At 54.4% G+C, this 21,646-nt stretch overlaps 1 protein-coding gene and 1 long non-coding RNA gene across 2 annotated transcripts; one reads left to right on the top strand and one right to left on the bottom strand.

Annotated features, from left to right (window-relative positions):
* Positions 1–8,052: 8,052 nt before the first annotated feature.
* Positions 8,053–10,631, bottom strand: LOC109028495 (uncharacterized). Its single transcript, XR_002007506.4, has 3 exons — positions 9,198–10,631; positions 8,858–8,975; positions 8,053–8,674 (listed from the first exon to the last, which is right to left on the bottom strand). It is a non-coding gene; the product is annotated as an uncharacterized lncRNA (long non-coding RNA).
* Positions 10,632–17,410: 6,779 nt separating this feature from the next.
* LBX1 (ladybird homeobox 1) lies at positions 17,411–19,899 on the top strand. The gene is made up of 2 exons (XM_004049981.4): positions 17,411–18,379; positions 19,080–19,899. Exons 1-2 carry the CDS (start codon positions 18,055–18,057, stop codon positions 19,598–19,600), a joined length of 846 nt encoding a protein of 281 aa, XP_004050029.1. The 5' UTR covers positions 17,411–18,054; the 3' UTR covers positions 19,601–19,899.
* Positions 19,900–21,646: the final 1,747 nt, after the last annotated feature.

Raw genomic sequence — 21,646 nt, 5'->3', positions numbered from 1 at the left:
GAGTTCCTTCTTCTTACCAAAGACTCAACATCTCGGGTGCCTTTCCAGAACTTTCTCCATCAAGCATCTTCTCCTATACATTGTCACTCTTGGTTCTCCCTCCCTCCTTTCTCCTGGAGTTTTTGTTTTTATTTATTTATTTTTTAATTTCAATTTTAACTTTTTCAGGCAGGGTCTCTCTCTGTCGCCCAGGCTGGAGTGCAGTGGTGCCATCTTGGCTCGCTGCAGCCTCCACCTCCCAGGCTCAAGTGATTCTTGCGCCTCAGCCTCCCAAGTAGCTGGGACTACAGGCACATGCCACCATGCCTGGATAATTTTTTGTATTTTTGGTAGAGACGGGGTTTCACCATGTTGCCCAGGCTGGTCTCCAACTCCTGAACTCAAGTGATCCTTCCGCCTTGGCCTCCCAAAGTGCTGGGGCTACAGGCATGAGCCACCACACCCGGCCTCTCCTGGACTTTTTGAATGAGTAATCGCCGTAATCACCTCTAGTTCTTTGCCATTCAACTCTTCATTCAATATCCCCACCACACTGTAGTCTCTTACAGTCGTCTGCGACCTCCAAATAACCACCCACTGGCCTTTTACTCTGTCTTCTTCACTGATTGATCTGCACAATTTGATACTAATTCCCTCCTAAAAAACTTCTATTTGGGAGATTGAGGTGGGCAGATCACTTGAAGTCAGGAGTTTGAGACCAGCCTGGCCAACATGGTGAAACCCCGTCTCTACTAATAATACAAAAATTAACCAGATATGGTGGTGTGCACCTGTAATCCCAGCTACTCAGGAGGCTGAGGCAGAAGAATTGCTTGAACCTGGGAGGCGGAGGTTGCAGTGAGGCAAGATCGCACCACTGCACTCCAGCCTGGGCAACAGAGCAAAACTGTGTCTCAAAAACAAAAACAAAAACACAAAAAACCCAAAACTGCCATGATCTCCAAGCCACTCACTCCCCTTCATTTCCTCCCTACTTCCCAACCACTCCTTTTTAGTCTCCTCTGACTTCTTTCCTTCCTCCAACTTCCTAAATATGGGGATCTCCCAGGATTCTGTTTCCAGTCTTGAACTACCATTCCCTCTCTCTAGCAAGCTCATGACTTCCCTGGTTTCAACGAGCTATCTGCTTGGAAGAATCTCTAACTGACAGCTTCTGACTTCCACTCTGGAATGTCCAACTTCCTGTTGGGCATGTGTGAGTGAACGTCCCTGGAGCACCTCAGACTCATCGTAAACATAATCATGATCTCTATCCCCTAACCCCAACAAGCCCTGCCTCCAGACTTCTACCTTCTTTCAAACAATCAAGCCTGGCCAGCCATGGTGGCTCATGCCTGTCATCCCAGCACTTTGGGAGGCTGAGGGAGGAGGATTGCTTGAGCCCAGGAGTTTGAGATCAGCCTGGGCAACATAGTGAGACCCTGTCTGTATTTAAACAAACAAACAAACAAACACACAAACAAACAAACAAAGAACAATCAAGTTTAACACCTAGGAGTCATTGGACTTCCACCCTTCTCCTTCCTTATTTCCCAAGTCCATTCACCCACCAGGTCTGGCCAACTTTCCACTAACCTCAGCTCTTGCCCACACACCTTTGTGTTCTGTCCTCTCTGCCTGCTCTGGTTCTGCCCTTCCTTACCTGAACTATGGCAATACCCTCATCCATGACCCTCCTGCCTCCAATCTTGTCCCACTCATGCTATGTCCCACTCATGCTATTTCTACCATAGCAACAGCCCATAGCCCCTAAAGCTAGGGTGACCATATACTTTAGTATTCAAACCAGGAGGAGTGAAAGGAGGATCTGTAAAATAATAATAATTTAAAATAAAAAAACAATGTCAGAGGAACAGCAGGCATAAACTGGAACTATCTTGGGCATATGGTTATCAGAACTAAAGCATGTGCCTGATCACATCCCTCTCCAGCTCAGAGACCTTCCATGACCCCCACTGAATTCAGTTCAGACTCCTTGTGCTGGCATTCTAGTCCCACCTTTCCAGCTCTGTTCTACCTCTCTCTCCTAGTTTATACAGAACAACTCACTGGCCTTTGAACATGACTCATGCAATCCTACTCCCGTGCCTGTGTTCATGCTGTTTCCTCCTTCAGGAACTCCTTGGCTCCAACTCTGCTCCTCAAATCCTATTCTTATTTCGAGACTCAAACCACAAACTATCCTCCATGAAGCCTCCTCTCATCCTCTTTTTGCACCTCACATTTCTTCCTGTAATCATTTGCATTTCCTCCTTACTGTATTATTTCTGTGCTTTGCTCTTTCAAAGATGCTGATTGGTGACTGCGCACGGCTCCACTCCCAGCCAGCTCTTTGGCTGGGCAGCTGTTTACAATGTGTCCTGGCGTTAAAAGATGAGCTGGGCCAATCCGATTTCCTCTCCTGGGAATTTGAACTATGAAATACTGAGAGACTAGAGCAGTTAGCAGAGGTGATGTAGAGAGAGACTCAGAGAGGCCGGCTGGTCAAATGCAAGTCACGGTTATGAGAAATTATGAGGAAACCCAGGAAGCTCTCGGTGCTGCACGGGGGTCAGAAGCAGTTATGAGCTGGAGCCTGGGAGGCTGACCTGAGTGAGAATCCTTACTCTGCCACTTCCTGGCTTGAACCTGGAGCAGCTTACCTAACCTCCTTGAGCCTCAGTGTTCTCATATGTAAAATGGGGGTAACGATATTAACTAACTGCACAGTGTTCTAAAGAGGATTAATGGAGATAAGCATGGAAACCAATAGATCTGGCTCAGAATTTGTTAACAATTATTCTTCCTCCACTTATTATGATAATAATTGTTAATTTCATTAATAATAATGAAGAAAGAGATAAAGAAGAAAGAGACCCTGTGGGGTTCCCTTCCACCTGACCAGGAGAGAGAAGTTGGTCCCCAGAGCTTCTTTGGTCCCTGCGTGCTTTCTGGGCCCAGTTCCAATGACAAGCCATGTGCTTCAATACAAAAGGCCTTCCTTTTTCTTGTGATTACTCAAGTGAACCTCTGTTTCTTGCAAACAGAAGGACCCCTGCCCAGACCCCTGTCTTCCTCTCATGTCTGGACTTGAGCTTCTCGAAGTCCAGCACAATAGTCTGTCTACCTCAGTATCCTGCCTGGGCGTTGAAGACAGCTGATGCCCAATGCTTGGTAAATAAAAGAATGAATGAATGAATAAGGTTCCAAAGCCTTTGTGGGGAGCCTACAGAAATGCTGTTTTTAGGAGACACAGAAGTCCATTGGGTAGACGGTTAGGGGAGAGTTCATTGACAGCCCTGTCCCTCAACGCAGGACAGAAGGCAGGCCAGGACTGGAGCACTCTAGACCACTTGCCTACACCCTGCTAGGCCTTTCCTTCCCTGTGGCACCAGGATAAGGGGCAGAAGGTGACAGAAGGGCCAACTGGGGGAAGACACCTGCTGGGTCAGGTTGCCAGCCTGCTGAAACAGGGTTAGGCCTGCCCCCTCCCCTGCCCAGCCTCATCCCCTCCACTCCTTCTCCCAAATCCCAGACCCCAGTTCCACTCACATCTTTTCAGACACTTCCCTTCACCATGTTTTCTTACCATGTCTTTGCTCATGCCATCCCTTCCCTTTCCGATGCCCTTCGCCCTCACCTCCCATGAAAACTCCTACCTGTCTTTTAAAACCCAGCTCAGAACCAGCCCCCTCCTGGAATCTTCCTTGGATCTCTCAGGCAGTTAAATGCTCTTCTTCTGTGCTTCCGCCATCTTTTTGGAGATTTTATGGGCCCCAGTTCATTGCTCCAATTACCCGTGTATTGTCTGTCTTCCTCCAAAAAGGTCTCAAGGACAGGAATTGTGTCTTATTCATCATTGTGTCCTCAGTGCTTAATAAAGGTCTTAGCTCACAGTAGGCTTTCACTAAGTGTTTGTTGACTGTACGAATATAATAGTAGATTAATCCACAGTTTCTCTCAGCTCTGGGATCCCTGGCTCCTGCTGTTTTCTCTTCTTCTTTGGCTGTCTTGGGCATTTCTTGAAGCCTTTCACAGTCCTGTGACTATTTCTCAATGGCATCACTACCCACCCCCAGTCCTGAGCAATGTCTGCTGTCCACAACACAGGACACTACAGGGCTATAGATCCAAAGCTTCTTGAAGCTAGAGATCTGGGAGTTAGGTCCTGAACAAGGACCACAGGAGAATGAGGACACAGTGGAGTGAGTTGGCACCTTGATGTACTCATTGGCCATGTGGGGTCTGACGAGTGGTTTCAGGCTCTCCCTCCCAGGTAGGCCTCCGACCAGGCTCCAGGCATGGCTGCCACTTGCCTGCCCTCCTACCTCCCCAGGCCGATGGCTGAGCGGCTGGCGGAGGCTGCACTGGGCCAGCCTGAGCAGACAGCCTTGCGCAATTGCTGGCTCCAGGCCTCCCAGCCCAGCTTGTAGCTCCCCCCAGAGTGACGGGATTGATTGGCTGCAGCCGGAATGGGCACCAGTCTCCCTGGCTTGGACAGAAACGGGGCCATCTGTTACACCTCTAGTTAAAAGTACATAAAGTTGAGCATTTGTGCGCCGACAATACCACCCCTGACACCCTCCACGCGGCACCGCGCTCCGGCTCCTTGGCAGGCTTGCGCCCCGCGACAGGCCGGCGCAGTAACGCCTACACGCTGGCTCGTTTGGCACTGCTGCAGGCACCATGGCTCCACCCTCCAGAGGTCTGCCCCAGCTGGGTCTAGCCTAAAATCTCAGATCCCACCTGTATTAGAGAATAAAAGGGAGGATTGAGGGGTGTGAAGGTGTATATTGGTAGGCAACACCTGCTCCAGCTCAGGGTGCTTGCTGGGCTGCAGATAATGCCAGGCTTCAGGCTGTGATTTGGGAGGACCCAAGACAGCTGCTCATGCCAGTCCTGGGGGGCAAGTCTCAGGCAGACCCAAGTTGCTCCTGTGCTTGGGTCAGGCCTCTGGTTTCCTGGACTAAGCCAATTAGAAGAGTCCACTTTGTTTCCCAATAAGATCATGCCCCTTGAGTTTGGAGTCCCCAAGGCATCCTGTTACAGCAGCTAATGGGACCGCCCTAGACAAGACTGGGTCCTGAACTTTGCCCCTGCTTTCTGAGTTCTAGGCTTTGGTTTCTAGGCTCTAGGATGTGGATTCTGATTTCTGAACCCCATTTTCTGTTATCTGAGTCTGGGCCTGGAGATTCAAAGCATTCCACAAATGCCTTTTCCTACTTGTCTTCTTCTGGTACTCTAGCCAGGCTAGCCTGCCTGCTCCCCAAAACAATTGTGGCCATTCCTGCCTCTGTCCCGTTGCTCTTGCTCCCCATCCAACCTAGGATGGTCTATTTCTTTTCTTCTTCTTCTTTTTTTTTTTTTTTGAGATGGAGTCTCACTCTGTTGCCTAGGCTGGAGTGCAGTGGTGCGATCTCAGCTCACTGCAACCTCTGCCTCCCTGGTTCAAGTGATTCTCTTGCCTCGGCCTCCCAAGTAGCTGGGATTACAGGCATGTGCCACCACACCCAGCTAATTTTTGTATTTTTAGTAGAGACGGGGTTTCACCATGTTGGCCAGACCAGTCTCAAACTCCTGGCCTTAAGTAAACCTTGGCCTCCCAAAGTGCTGGGATTACAGATGTGAGCCACCACACCCGGCAAGAATGGTCTATTTCTTCCCTCCAACCATTCAATTCTTCTCATGCTTCAAGGACTAGCTCTAGTCTCAGCTTTGCCAGCCAGGCTTCTCCGGCTATAGGCCCTTCTCTGCTCTGATCTGCAGAGGCTTCCCTCACCATCTGAATGGTTTCTTAAGAGATTTGTCCAGTATGAGTCTTGAGATCCTTCTGCACAGGCAGAACCTGGGCTGGCCCTTGTCTTATCCACAAACTAGCAAAGGGCTAGGCATGTGATGTCAGGGGAGGCTCTAGACATGCCCACTTGAACTCAGCTCAGCTGTAGATTAAGGGGGATAATGACTGCAGAGGTGGTTCTTGCTCCCCCAGTGGCCACCCTAGTGGCTCTGTCAGTCACAGCCCGGAAAGCAGATGGCCAGGTAGGCAGACAGCTTTTAGACATTGGTTTACTCATGTGTTTGTTTGATACACATTTATTGAACAGCTTCTATGTGCCCCAGGCCCGTGGTCAGCATGGAACAGGAGAGGGAATCATTTAAAAAAATGTGATTAGACACAGTCCCTGCCCTCAAAGTCTTATCCATTAGTATAAGACTATAAGTCCACAAATAATGAGAATGCATTGAACCAACAAAAATCAACAGAAGTGCTCTTTGTCTTATGCAACAATGGACTCTTGGAGCTGGAATGGACCCCAAAGTCAGAGACTCTGATATCCCATATTCAGCTAAAACATATTTATATATATTAAATGAAACGATGTGATGAAAGCTTTGACTTGACACAAAGTGATGGTCAAATGATGACAATATTGGTGATGACAATAAGACCGTGATTATTTTCCTTCTTAGCAAGCGCTAAGCCCTGCTTGCATACTCCATGTGTTGGGGGAAGCTCATTCTTCCATTGTTTCCACTTTGACCCTTCAGAAAGCCATTCTCAAGGATGAACTGAAATCAGCCTCCCTGTCCCCTCTCAGCAATTCACTGGACTTGATTCTAACTCCCAGACCACACAGTAGAGCTGGGACTAGGGTGAGGCGAGTGAGATGCCCAAGGCACAAAACCTAAGGGATCTCACACACAGCGCTGAGAGCAGATGCCTTCCTTAAATATGGCACCTCACATGCCTCACCCTAGTCCTAGCCCTGCCACACAGTCTGTGCCTCCTCCCCAGCCAGCCCCAGGGGGGAACTGTCAGATTTCTCAAGTAACTTAAGTCTCCAAAGGAGCTCTGACCAGCAGCCTACAGGATGTGTGTTGAGCTTGTGCAGCCCCCACTCCCAGGGATGGGGTGATGGGGGCAGAGGAAGACTGAGATTTCTAGGAGAGTATGGATTCTAGCCAGGGAGACTCACCTGCCCACTTCAAGCCTGTCCTGCACAACTCCTTCTGCCTGGCTTTGCCTGGTTACAGCCAACTCCCTCTCCCCTACAGCACAGGTACAAGCAGCCTAAGTAAGAATGGTGTGCCCAGATCTGGGCTCTATAAGAAGCCAGGTGGTGGGCTCTGAAAGACACTGAGCAGTGGGCCTGGATATAGAAAGTTAATGAGGGTGTTTCTCCTTCCCATGGGCATCTCCAGGTAGGGATGTGTGTTTGTGTGTGTGTGTGTGTGTGTAGAAGGCAGAATGTAAGGTTTACAGAAAAACCCTGGAGAATGGGGGCGGGGAGGGGCATGGAGTATGGAAGACAGCGTGACCAGCTACACTACTTCCTAGTTTGTTCACCTCAAACAAGCCACGTGATCTTTGTGAGCCTCAGTTTGCTAGCTGTAAAACTGGACTTAAAAAGACTATTTTCCTACCTAGAGGGAGGATTATGAGAGGGCCAACTGTGACAGGCCGAGATCCTGACTAGGTTCAGCTGTCTTCGTGGGCTGGGGTGAGGCCCAGGCATGCCGAAACCTCCTGGGTTCTGCCCAAACTGGAGTTGCACCCTGTCTGCTCACCTGGGGTCCAGCTCGCTCTGTGTTGCCTGAAACCACTCCTGCAGCCTCTCTATTTCTCTCTGGCCCTCATTGATCCTGACCTTACAAATTCTCGATTTCTTCTTTCCTGTTTAAAAAATCCTGTCCACCTTCAAGGCATCTTCGGCCCCTCAAGATCCCTGAGAGGGAGGCAGTGATGGAATTCTTCCCATTTCCATAGATGCAAGCCAAGGCCCACAGCGGATTCGAAATGCAAGGTGTGGCAGGGGAGAGGAAGGGTGCTTGAATTCGGCTCTTCCAAACCCCTCTTCCCAGGCTGGCGGCCGAGAGGTCACAGAGAGACGCGCTAGGATGGGCGTGGGGGCTTCAACGCGCAGGCGAGAAGGGCACCCAGGGCGTTGGACCCGCGCGGGGAGCGCGGCGGCCAGGGCCTGCGCTTCCCGCGACCCGCCGGCAGCAGGCGCTGTGGCAGCGGCGTCCTCAGTCCAGGAGCATTAACTTAAGAATAGCTCACACTAATATCCCTGGCTGTGTGGAAACAGCGTTTTATTAAATGCTTCACACAGATTTGGTATAATAAAGATGAATATATTATATCCTTTGCCTCCCCCAGAGTGAGACAATAATAAGGGAGGAGGAAAAAAAAACTATAAAATGAAACATAAATACAACGTAATGGGACTTGTGGAGAGGGACCCGTGGCCTGTCCGGGCCGCCACGGGCGACCCCGCCGCTGGCACTGGGGACGGGGTCGACGGGAGCCGGACTCCAGTCCCTCCTTGCCCAGCCAGAGGGTCCCAGGCCCTGGCTTCCACTCTGCTGCCCTGCAGGAGGAGGACCCGATCTCAGAGAGAGGCCCCTAGAGAGGGAGAGAGTGGGGGACTGGCTAGGGCTGCTGTGGGTCCCGGGCTGGGGGTGCGCCCTCTTCCCCCAGCCCCTTCTCCCGTTAGGTCCAGGACTGCGGCTGGGGACTAGGCCCCACAGGACAGACGCTTGAGGAAAAACAGATCCAAGAGCGATGGCTGCTCCCTTGGCCTGGGGAAGGCTGCCCTCGCCTCCTCGCCCCAGGGGCTCTCCCATAACATGCGGAAAGTTCGTCTTTAGGTCTTACTTCTGTCCTTCTCCGGGCACTGCCAAAATCATTTACCTGAAAATAAGAATTTCAAAGCTTTCCTAGGGCAGAAACAAAGGAACGCCTGGAGATTCAGCCCAGCTCCTCTCGGCTTAGGTCACTCCAGGCCCTGCGAGGGCTGGATTCACCCGTCTAACGTCAGACTGTATGGCTTAAACACAAGAGCCGCTCCAAACCCCATCTGCGTTCGAATCCCACCTGTGATGCTGGCCAGAGCATCGCGACCTTAACCTCAGTTTCTTCTTTGGCAAAATGGAGACATGGTGAGGATTGGAGGGAAGGTTTCTAATGCCTGGCACCCCAGCGGCTGTAAAAACTAAAAATAAAAATAAAAAGCAGTTATCAGCTGCTCCCAAAATACTCGTTAAAACAAACGGCCATTTCAGATCTAGAATTCTCAAGAACCTCACTTCCTCCTCAGGTCCCAACACAGGCGACTCCCTTTCTCAAACGAATGAAAAGATTTAGTCTCCCAACACCTTCTCTAAATCTCCTGCCTTTTACCAACGTCAAGACTCAGAGAGGTTGAAAGACTTACCCAGGATCACAGAGCTGGCTGGTGGCAGAGCCATCTGAGGCTAGGGAATCGCCAGCCCACCTCACCTGTCTCTGCGAAGACACCCGAGCTGCCTCTCGGAAGCCGCTCGAGACTCACAGTCCGGGCTAAGGCCACGAGGACGGCAAAGTTAGTCCAGGCCTCTCCCTAGGGGACAGGGCTGTGGCGGGTGGCACCTCACCAAACGAAAAGAAACGAATAGAAAGAAATACGTAGAGGCGGAGGGAAGAGGAAAGGAGAAGGAGGAGGAAGAAGAAGATGGGGGAGGGCTGGTGGCCTCCCTGGAGGCTTGGGATCTGGCTATGCGGAATTCCCGCGAAGATCCCTTTTGAGGCCTGGTGCATGCCGGCCCCCGCAGGACTGGCGGAGCCAGGGCGGAGGTCTTGGCCCGAGGCTCGCAGCATAGGTGTAGGGAGGCTGCATGGGGACAGGAGGGGGCGGCGAAGGAAGGGAGTCGACCTAATTAATGGAAGTGAAGGGGCTGGGGAGGAACTGGAGGGATTGAGCGTTGGTGGGTGTGAGATGGGATGAATGCAATCCCTCAGGATCGGGAACCCAGGGACTTGTGGGAAGTGGGAAGAGCCAAAGGGGCCGGGTTTCGCTCAAACGAAATAAGGTTTCGGAAGTTACGGAGTGTACCTAGGGGGCCGCGGGGAGACAGGGGAGTCTGGTCCTGCAGGAATTGCATCCACAGGTCCAAGAAAGGCTGGGAGAGGCCCAAGTACGTGGGAGTTCAGAGAGGGCGGAGGGCCCTGCAGCTTCCCTGGCGCCTCACTTCAGGGTAAGGAAAGTCCTGGCCAGGACGAAGCAGCCCGGAGGGATCCCGGCTCTGAGCACAGATCCGAGCCTGGCGTCTTCACTTTGCTTGGAACCACGCCGCCCACGTTCCCTGTGCGGCTGGGCACTGCAGATGCTGGGGTTTCCACATGTCAGACGTCCGCATGCCTTATTCTGGCTCCGTCTCGCCGCCTGTCTTCCCTTGCCCGGAGTCTCGGGACACCGGAGCGGCTTAGCTGAGGTAGCACTTCCCAGCAGGCGGCCCCCTGACCCATAGGGCCCGAGGGGGTTGGGACCGGGGAGGCTCTCTGAACTCGACCTGGGTAAATCCAGGATACTGGTGGGCGGGGGATCTTCTACCCGACTCCCTTTTCAAGTGCCTTAATTGGCTACTCCCCTCCGCGGGGAATTGGGCGCCGCGCGGCGGCGGCGGCGCTAATGCAACCGTCCCCCGCGCGACTGCTGAATTATTCACGTGCAGTTTATTTATTATGAGAAGCCTGACTCAGGCCTTTCCTGTGTCCGTTTAGCCGGGCGGGCGGCTCCTCGGTCTCTTCGTCTGTCCCAACTAGGTCCTTCCACCTTTCCACCTGGCCTAGCTCAGGCCCCATGCCCGGCCTGCGCCCGGCGCCCCCCGACAGTAGTGAGACCTCTGTGAAAGGGAGGGAGCTGACTACCATTAACGGTTTTTGGTCAGACTTTGATGTTTCTGGGCCGTTTGAGTTAGTAAGACAGAGGGTCAGCTCTTGGAGTTTCTGGGGATGGCAAGGAGAAGGGAACTCCAATTGTAGGCCCAGGAAAGCAGCCTCTCTCATCCCATCCCCACCCCTCACCCCACCCCATAAATAAATAAATAGCCATCCCAGGAGTCCAGCAGCCCCTGGCTCTAGGCTGCAGACCTGCTGCCGATAAACAAGAGACTAAGGGTTTCACCCTTACCCAGTAGCTCACCGCCAGGACAACAGAGGGAGGAGCTATAGGGAACTCTGGAACCTCTCTTAGGGTGTCATCTTCAGCCTTGTGCTCGGCTGTTCCCTTTGCCTCCAGGATGGTCCCTGCTCCTGCACCTATTTACATGCTCCTGGTTTTACAAAGTTCAACTCAAATGCCACCTCCATCAGGAACAGAACCAGACTCTCCCCCCACACCACGCCCACCCCGACACACACACATGCTCACTTAGGTTCCTTTATCCTCTTCACAGACCCCTGGGCTACTGGAGTGGCGTGTGGGTGTCTGTTTCCTGCCACTCCTGCCTGCCCATCACCTCCCATCTTCTGTCCATTCTTCCTCTCTGCTTCTGGGCCCAAAGAATGATGGGGGGTCAATCCTATTTTCTTTCTTTCCTTTTCTTTTTTTTTTTTTTTTTGACAGAGTCTTGCTCTGTCACCCAGGCTAAAGTGCAGTGGTGCGATCTCGGCTCACTGCAACCTCCAACTCCCAGGTTCAAGCAGTTCTCCTGCCTCAACCTCCGAGAAGCTGGGACTACAGGAGCATACCATAACACCCGGCTAATTTTTGTATTTTTAGTAGAAACAGGGTTTCACCATGTTAGCCAGGCTGGTCTCAAACTGCTGACCTCAAGTGATCTGCCCTCCTCGGCCTCCCAAAGTGCTGGGATTACAGGCCCAGCCACTGCACCCGGCCTTAATCCTATTTTAAAAAAAATCCAGCCTGGGCAACATCATGAAACTCCATCCCTACAAAAAATACAAAAATTAGCTGGGCTTGGTTGCATGCTCCTTTGGTCCCAGCTACTTGGGAGGCTGAGGTGGGAGGATCACTTGAGCCTAGCAGGTAGAGGCTGCAGTGAGCCCAGATTGTGCTACTGCACTCCATCCTGGGTGACATAGTGAGACCTCATCTCAAAAACAAACAAAAAAAGCAAATGAAGGAAGTTCATTACTAAGTCAGACCACACCACCACAGCTGGGTCCACAACCCAGGAAACTCACTCCATAGCCAAAAAGCATTAGAGAATGAGGTTTCTGGGCCCCTCTGAGTATATTGGTGTGAGCAGCAGGAGCGCCGCACGCATCTGCAGGCAGCTGGCAAAACCAATACACCTACCCCTGGTCCTCTCTCTGAGGCACAGGCTAAGTTCCCTGTCTGGCTCCATTTTTGTCCCTTGTTTATTTATTTAGTTTATTTACTCAACAAATGCTTGGACCCCGTGGTGTATGCTGGGCTGGTATAGGGGCATGGAGAGGTGATTCAGGTCCTTCCTTCCCAAGTTCACAACAGATGGAGAGAGAGAGGCAGGACAGACAGACAAAGCAACACATTCTTGGCAATATGACAGTGACATCCAGGGGAATGTGCTAAGAAGCGCAGAGGAGCTGAACAGGGCAGAGAAGGTTTCCCCCAGGAAATGAGTTGAACACTAGAGACAGAGCAGGAGGTGCCAGGAAAGGAAGGGACACAAATCATCCCAACCCTTGGATGAGGGGAGCAAAAGCTTGGAACCAAAAGAGAAGGCTGTCTAGAGGCTGCAGAGAGTGGGCACCCAGGACTTGAGCATCTCTGGGAACTTGTCTCTTCTCCTCCCTTCCTGTCTCTGTCACTCAGTGGTCTGTCTATGCCCCCCAATACTTCCAAAGGGCAAGCACTCCCCGCTCCTTCCATGCAGGATTACAGTCCCTGGAGGAGGCTGGTGCATGTGGTATGGTCACCTTGTCACGGTGCTCTGAAGGAATTCAGCTCACAAAAGAAGTAGGGAAGGGGAGAATCAGGGAGGGGACCAAAGGAGTGTCCTGCCCTCAGATGGTGCCCCACGTCTTCCTGCCAGCTGAGGTCCTAAGAGCTGGGTGTGGCCAGAGAAAGCAGGGCAGGTCCAGGAGCAGGCTTGGAGCCCAGCCTGAATTTTGAAGCAGCTGCCTCCCTGCTCCCCAGGCCTGGGAGGAGGCCACTTCCCTCCCTCTTCCCCAGTGGCTTGCCTTCCTTCCCTACAGTGGCCTGATTCCAGCCTTTACCTTTTCTGGATCCCCACCCGCTTTGAGAATCCTGGGTGTTATATAATATTGCTCCCAGAAAAATGTGCCCACCTGGGTACACATATAAATTTCTGAGATTTACAGAGCCCCTGAAGCCCATTCAAAGAGCCCTTGGGGGACCTCTGGTTAAGAACCCCCTGGTTCAGGAATTAAGGGGACAGACTTGAATAAGAAACAAAACAAAACAAAAGGACAGTGTTCCAATCCTGATTACTCCAAAACAGGCTGTGTGACTTTGGATGGGTTACTTAACTTCTCTGGGCCTCATTTTCCTGTTATGTAAAATCAGGGTAAGAGCATAGCTACCTAGAAAGATTGTGAGTAATAAATGAAATGAATAAAACTCTTAGCCTGGAGCCAGGCACAAGGTAAGGGCTTATGGTATTTATTGTCATGGTTATTGTTGCTGTTACTGCAGACAGTGGCCCAGGGCAAAATGTAAAAACCAAGTGGGCAGTCCTGACTTAGCCTGGGTGGCAGGAGGCCATTTATCATAGTCCACTTCCATAGTAGAAGAAACACTCTGAATTCCACACAGAGTGTCAGAGTAGCAGGTCTTCATGGGACAACAACAACAGTAAAATGATCTGCACTGCTGGCCAAGTTAACTTGTTTCAAGCAGTGTCAGACCCTTTTCTCTAAAGGAACTCTGGCCTGAGAGTCAATGCTGGTGCTTACACAAATAATCTGGAAATGAATGGGGTTACCAAAACAATCCAGAGTGAATCCAATGGAGTCTTTGGGGGTTTAAGCGAATCCTTCTCCTGTGTTAAGGTTTAACCTGTTTTGTTTGGGTCTGCAGGGTCCCCTTATTGTGGCAATTCATGAAATGCTGTTTCCCTCTTCTTTGTCTGGAATATTCCCTAAACTGAGGGAAAGCAGATTTTTGGCAGAATGATCCCTTCCCTATCCACTGAGAAAGAATAAACCTGGACCCTGGCTGTTTAAGCAGCAAACAGGAATTTAGGATCAGGGTAGCATATAGATTATGCTCTGAAGACAGGTATTCCCTCTGTGGAGCAGACCCTGGGAATCAGCTGCTTTCAGCTCCAGGTGAGAAGATGCTGGCCCAGCTGACTGGGGGTGGGGAGACCCCCAGAGTGTCTGCCTTGCCCCAGCATGGGGGCTCAGTAGGGGATTGGGCAGAAAGATTGGAGCCCAGAATGTCAGGGCTGGCTCTACCCCCACTGACCCTGTGTTACTCATTTCTGGAATCCTCCTAATCTCTAAACTCCTCTGAGGGGCCCAAACCATTCCCCTCCACATTGCACAATCATGTATACCCCATTTGCTCTATGGAAAGTCATTCAACCGATATTCAGCGGGAGCCCGGTGTCTCCTAGGACTTCGAAGGTCCGAGATGAACTGGAATACCCAGAGGAAGGCTTCTGCCCTCAGGTCTGGCAGAGGAGGCAGGTAGGGGTCAGTACACAAACCCAAAATATATCTCATTGCTCTGCAAGAGGGCTACAAGAGGCAAGCGGATTGGGCTCCCAGGAGTCCAGAAGATTCCAGACCCCCACACAATGCGGTTTTTCGGCAGCGGAGGTAGGGGTGGGACCACGGCGTTGGGAAAAGGTTGGTGTAGCAGGTGGGCTGGTTTCCAAAGGTGGCCTGGATAAGGGGATCTGGGTGAATCAAAACAACAAAACACAGGGTGATACCACAGACTTCCCCACATCCCTGCACCTCACACTGCACTCCACACCCCAGCCATATGGTGTGCCCAAGTGTGTTTAACCAAGAGGCCAACCAATTAGGCCAAAAGAGCCAAGCCATAGGATTGGACAGCAGGTACAGGTCAGCCAGGGAAGAAGAGGTTTGGTGTTGGTGGTGGAGGTAACTCAGCAGATGATTGTGAAATGTCATGTTCCTTTTGACATGGTGTGGCTGAAGACTAAAGATCTCAGTACTAGCCAGCAGGATAAGACATTAAGAACACGCCAAGCAGAGGGACCCCTCTGCTCCCCAGTTCATGTTCCCCTTCCTGTCAGCTTCCCGGTAACCCTGAACTCCGCTGGTCTTGAGGGTCTGGGAGATGGGCAACAGCAGGGGCTTGGCTTGTCCTTGAAGTCCTATCCTGTGGGCTAGTACCAGATGCGATGCAAAGACTGAAGAGGACAGGAAGGATGTGGAAGTATGGGAGGAACTCTCTCTCTCTCTCTCTCTCTTTCTCTTTCTCTCTATTGGGATCCAAGGGTCCTGGTTCCTGGATCTAGAGGGGCCTCCCTGCCTCCCTGCTAGCCTCACTTGCCTGAGGCTCTGGGTCAGGGGGTTGGGGTTATGGCAGGAAAAGGCTGAAATGGGATCCTGAGGGCAGGAAGTGAGAGGACTGACCCCTCTTGGCCCCAGAGCTTCCAAGCCACCCAGATTCAGCTCCCCGACACCCTCTCCCACTGGTCCGTCTCTGCCAGTCTCTAGGCTCTGACTCCTCTGTTGCTAGGCCCAGCATCACCTCGTGGCTCCCAGGGCAGCGCAGAAGAGTAGAGACAGGTCTGCCCTGGAGTGGGTCTGCAGCTCTGAGGGAACTGTGATTCCCATTCTCACCAATCCTGCCTCTGAGCATTTGTCTTCCCCCCACTCACTTACTCCCACCCCGAAAATGCAGGACAAAGATGAGTTAGAGGGTAGGGGTTCTTCCCAACACTCACAGCACTGGGGCACCAAACAAGAACCCTTTCTCCCTACACTGTCCTTTTTACTCCAGAGAGCTGCCAGCCACAATTCCAAACAAACAACTGAAGGTGAGATCATGAAACCTATCTCTGCTGTGCAGAGGCCCCCTACGCTGAGGCATCCAGAGAAAGAACCTGCTTCCCGCCCCGGAGCCCAGCTTAGCTCACTCCCTCTCTGGGGTTAGGTATGAGGGGAGAGGGGGCAAGAAATCCTAATCTTCCCATTCCAACCCTTGGCCTGGGCCACAAATCCTCACTTTGGACTCTCTGGGCCCTTTTCTGGTCCAAGCGGTGCTGCTGCCCAATGCCCAACCTCACCGCCCACCCAGGAGTTTACAAACAAAGCCAGGGCCGGGGCTGTGTGTGTGTGGGAGGGGAACAGCTCTTCTCCCTGGACTCCAACCCCCTCTAGGTCCTCCCCTCCTTTCTCCAAGGGCAGAAATGGAAAATTAGTAAGGAGGCCAGTGGCCCCACATAAACAGAATGGGGTAGCAAGACAGGAAGGCCTGAGAGCACAGCCCTTCTGGAACGCCTCAGGGAAATGAAAGAAATAGCTGAGTTCAAACACACCTATATACCCACAGGTTCACACACATTTACACAAATATACGCATGGAGAACCACACACAAACACACATTCAAAAACACAAACACCTTCAAGTAACAATGCACACAACATGTTCTCCCGATATTCACAGATCCCGGGCCCTAAGGTCTTTAGCCCCAGCCTAACTGGAAGCCTGGCCTCCCTGCGAGTTCCTGAGAGCAAAGCCCCAGCCGCGGCCTGGCTCCCGCCGGGCCCCCGCCCCGCATCCGGAACAGCTGGAGTCGGCCTGGCCATGCACTCAAGCCGGGCGCTGGGCTAGGCGGGGCCGGCAGCGGGGCCCCGGCCGGGGCCCGGGCGGAGCGCAGCAGGGAGGCACGGAGCCGGCCCCGTTAGCCCCGGCACCTGGCCTGGCTACTCTTCAGACGCCCATCATCAGGCCGACGGTGGCCCCAGCCAGCCTGGGGAGCGACTGCCGGAGGAAAGTGAGCAAGATTGCCGGAGGAGGTAGGGCGGCCGCTTCGGAATCAGGCCGGGGAGAGGCGTCCAGAGCCGCCAACAATTCCCTCCTCCGCCTCTCCGCGTGGAGAAGGCTGAGCTCTCCGACTAGCCCCCTCCCCCAACCCCTGGGGTCCTCCACCCCCTTCCCGCGTCGCCCACCCAAGGCTGCGCAGCCGGCTCTGACCTTCTGCGGGCCAGCGCAGGAGGGCTTCAGATTCCCTCTCCCCAGGCGCGTCGCCCAGGCAGTGGGGTGAGGGGCAAGAGGGTCAGAGGTAGAGGCGCTGGGCTCTTGATCTCAGCTCCGCAAAGTCCACGCTGAGTGGCAGCGGGGCCCACCCGGGCTCCTGGTCCTACCTGGCCCGAGCGGCGGCCGCGTCCCTCCCGGGCTGGGGTTCCCACCACTCTTTCGGGCTCCACATCCCGGGTCGGAGAGACCGAGACCTTCGGGCCGGTGCGGTCATTGCAGCTAGGCCGGCGGGAGGCGGGTGCGCCAGGAGCGCGGCTCGCAGTTTGGGGTGGGGGCGGTGGCTTTTCAGTCGCCCGAGGTTCGGGTGCAATAAAGGAGCAGCTAATGTAATTTACAAACAGCTCGGGCCGAGCGCGGCGCAGCGCCCGGACTGACAGGCGCATTAGGCAGGCTAATTCCAGCCGGCTCCTCCTACCCCCGGCCCGCTAATTAATGAGCTTCCCAACTTACAGCCGCCTGCATTGGACAGACAGAGAGTGAAAGAGAGGGCGAGGGAGAGGGAGAGAAGGAGAGAGAAGGGGGGAGCAGAGAAGAGAGAAGAGAGAGGGAGGGAGAGCGAGAACAGGAGGAGAGAACAGAGAGAAAGAAGAGAGGAGAAAGGGAGAAAGGAGAGAGAAAGAGAAAGAAGTGCCGCTGCAGATAATTGATTACACCCCGATCAAGGCTAACTTGTTAGCAATAGTCAATTGCCCCGTCTCTCCGCCTCCCTCGCAGTCCGGGATCCGCGCCCTCGCCTCGGCTCTTCCAACTGCGGCCGCCAGGACCCGGGGCCAGGAGCCACTGCCGAGCCACCTGACACCTTTAAATAGCACCGGGGTTGGCGAAACTGGAGCCCCGCGCAGCGCGCCCCGGCTCCGGCCCCGGATTGCTGGAAGCCCCAGCAGCAGCGGCGCCCGTGTCAGCGCCCTCTTCCCGGGGCCCCGCGCCGTTCTCCCCTCCTCAGCCGCCGCGCTAATCGGCCCCGCGCCCGGCCCGCGCCCTGCCCAGTGCGGCCTCCTTTCCACCCGCCGCTGCCTGCCCGCGCCGTCCGGCGCCCGAGCTGCCCGCGGGCTGGGTCCCCGCGGCCCGAGCCGCCCCAGCCGGGCCCCCGAACGAGGCCGAGATGACTTCCAAGGAGGACGGCAAGGCGGCGCCGGGGGAGGATCGGCGGCGCAGTCCGCTGGACCACCTGCCTCCGCCTGCCAACTCCAACAAGCCACTGACGCCGTTCAGCATCGAGGACATCCTCAACAAGCCGTCTGTGCGGAGAAGTTACTCGCTGTGCGGGGCGGCGCACCTGCTGGCCGCCGCGGACAAGCACGCGCCGGGCGGCTTGCCCCTGGCGGGCCGCGCGCTGCTCTCGCAGACCTCGCCACTGTGCGCGCTGGAGGAGCTCGCCAGCAAGACGTTTAAGGGGCTGGAGGTCAGCGTTCTGCAGGCAGCCGAAGGTAGGCGCAGCTGCTGGGTTCCCCTGCACCCAGCGCCTCGCGCCCTGTGCCCTGCGCGCTTCGTCCCCTATACCTCTGCTCGCCTCTGCCCTCTCCGGCCGCCAGGGCCTTCCAGCCTGAGCAGCTGCTTATGGGAGTGAAGATATGTGGGACGGGACCCAATCCTTATTTCCTAGGGACCTCTGGGTAGGCCAGAGCTGGGGGGTGGCAGGAGAAGGGTGGCCAAGCTCTTTCCGCAGGCTGCTTGCTTTGCCGGGCTCCCTTGCGTTCCCAGTGTCCTGGGCGCTCTTAGCCCGGCTACTCGGCCTGGGGAATCGAGAGTCTTTTGCTGGGGACCTTATGGGTAGGGTAGAGTTGAAGTGATTGGGAAGGGATGGAGAACCAACATTCACACCGCAATTAGGGTGTTTCTGTCTGGCTTTCTCACACCCTTAGAGACTTTGGGTCTTTCAAACCAACTCTTAGGTAGGGGGCAGAGACCAAAACAATTTTTCCTAGGGACTTCTGGGAGACCAAAGACAGGAGATGGTTTGCCATAGCCAAGACTTGCCCTGGTCCTGGAGGCTGAATTAAATCTGAGAGGGGAACATTGGTAGACTGCAGGCCGGACAGGCCTGGGTGGGTTACGGAGTTACGGGGGCGAGAGCCAGGGTGGGCTTCCTCTCTCCCAACGCGAGCCTACACTGTCCTTTCCTCCCAGGCCGCGACGGGATGACCATCTTTGGGCAGCGGCAGACCCCTAAGAAGCGGCGAAAGTCGCGCACGGCCTTCACCAACCACCAGATCTATGAATTGGAAAAGCGCTTTCTATACCAGAAGTACCTGTCCCCCGCCGATCGCGACCAAATCGCGCAGCAGCTGGGCCTCACCAACGCGCAAGTCATCACCTGGTTCCAGAATCGGCGCGCTAAGCTCAAGCGGGACCTGGAGGAGATGAAGGCCGACGTAGAGTCCGCCAAGAAACTGGGCCCCAGCGGGCAGATGGACATCGTGGCGCTGGCCGAACTCGAGCAGAACTCGGAGGCCACAGCCGGCGGTGGCGGCGGCTGCGGCAGGGCCAAGTCGAGGCCCGGCTCTCCGGTCCTCCCCCCAGGCGCCCCGCAGGCCCCGGGCGCTGGCCCCCTGCAGCTCTCGCCTGCCTCTCCGCTCACGGACCAGCCGGCCAGCAGCCAGGACTGCTCGGAGGACGAGGAAGACGAAGAGATCGACGTGGACGATTGAGCGGCGCCCCGGGTCTTCCGCCGCCCTGGGCTCCTAGCGCTCGAAAGCCCAACGCCTCCCGGACCGGACCGCCGAGGGGAGCTGGGACCTCCTCTGCCAACTCCCGCCTCCTCCCCTGTCCCCGGCCCCGGACTCGGCTCCTGGCAGCCGCCTCTTCCCTCTCGAAGCAATAAACCCAGGCTGGCCGGCCGGGCCGGCCGCCACCAGCGGCCTCCGCCGCCCCGGAAGCCCTCGCCGTGCAATTCTGTATGGCTTCTATATAAATATTTAAACCTATATAGCGGGTTCTTCCCACCGCAGCCTGATTTTTCCTTTCTTTTATTATTATTTTTTAAATCTCGGAGATTTCGATGTTTTCAAAGCTCTCGGGCTGCCGGGTTTGCTGAGGGCGAGACAGAAACCAGGACGGGGAACACTAACCCTGCGGTCTAGAGGAGGGGCAGCTCCGGCTGTTTTGATTTTTCTCTGCATGTGGCGAATGCACCGGCCCGCTCCTTCCTAGCCTCCCTCGGCCTTATTGCAGTTGACTTCTATTTCCTCGGGCCTTTTTTCCTCATGTGGGAAGGGAAGAGGTGGGCAGTCGGGTCCTGACTTGCAAGTTTCAAAATCGATCTTTCCTCCCCACCCTCTGAGAGAAAAGTCTGTTTTCGATGCCATTTCTGCCTCCTAATGCCCACTAATGCTGTTTTTAAGATTCCTCCCTCCCTCCCGCATTTCCTCGGACTGACTGTTGGAGTCCGGCTCTTAGGGACAATGCAGGGGGAAATCCAACCAACCAACCATCGAAAACAGAACCCAAAGCCCTATAATTATTTTGTACTCTTTTTAGAATTTTTTTGCATGTGACAGAGACAGAGAGGAGGCCGACCCAAGCCCTCACCTCACCTCCTCCACAGCTCTGGGTCTCTCTTGCCACTTCGAACACCCCACTCCTACCCGACTTGGCCAGAGGAGGGTGGCTGGATGTGAGTGGGCTGCGAGTGCCCCTTCCCTGCTCCTCTCTTCCCCTCTCCTCCCTAGACTGTACCCAAGGCCTCTTTCTCCAATAAATAAAGTCTTTGCCATTTTACTAGAACCGGCGGCGACCGTGTCTGAGTGGTGGGCCCGTTTCCGAGAAGCAGCGGCAGGCTGGGCTTCTTGCCGCTCTTCGTGCCGGTCGCCCCAGCCTTGGAGATTTGGGGGGGATTTTCAGGACAGGCTTAAGAGTGAAGGGCGAGGGGGAAGCAGCAGGAGGAGGCGCTTCTTGCCCATAAACCTGAGGCAGCTGCTAAATCGGGAGAGAAGCAGACTTCGCCAGGTCGGGGTAAAAAACGAGCCGTGAAGTGCTGGGAGAAAATGCCTGTGTATGTGGGAGCACACCACAGTACAACATTAATTTGTGTTGAACAAAGGGTGGGAAGGGGTCTTGCCCTGCATTTCCTGCATCCCACCCCAGACCCAAGGGCATTCTCCCTGCACTCCCCGAAAACAGGGCTGAGCCCCGGGAGCTCTGCAGGTATCACTCAGTCAGACGCGGGGTGGAGCCTTGGGTTCCCAAGTTTCGATTCTAGCCCCGAGGGCCTCATCCTTGGGGAGTAGGGGGCCAGAGGCTAAAGGCATCAAGGCCAGGCTGAATTTCAATGTGGGCACCTGGAAATGTAAGCCCAAGCGTCTGGGAGCTGGTGTGAATTTCTGGCAACATTAACCAATTCTGCCTCCACTCCCCGGCACACCGCTGGGGGCAGAGGTATGGATCTTGCAAGGACTCTCTCGGGTCTGCGGCGCCCCAAGGCCGGCTGGGGCGGGGGCTGAGGCCGCTTTCACTTTCCTGGACAGAGCGGGTTTCTCTCCGGGCTTTTGTTGTCGCTGGGCTGGCGAGTAGCCGCTGTCACCGGAGTGGGGTCCCGCCTCCGGGCCGCTGGGCTCTCTTTCTCCGCAAAATTGATGTGAGAAATGCGCATCTGGTCTCGGGCGGCGATGGGGCCCCCGGGCCCCAGCCAGGAACGTGCATGTCCAGGAGGAAACGAAGAGACAGAGAGAAACAGGAAAAAAAAAATAGGAGCACAG

The sequence above is a fragment of the Gorilla gorilla genome, chromosome 8 (genome assembly GCF_029281585.2).
Source record: "Gorilla gorilla gorilla isolate KB3781 chromosome 8, NHGRI_mGorGor1-v2.1_pri, whole genome shotgun sequence".
NCBI lineage: Eukaryota > Metazoa > Chordata > Mammalia > Primates > Hominidae > Gorilla > Gorilla gorilla.
This window is presented reverse-complemented; position numbering and strand designations above follow the sequence as displayed.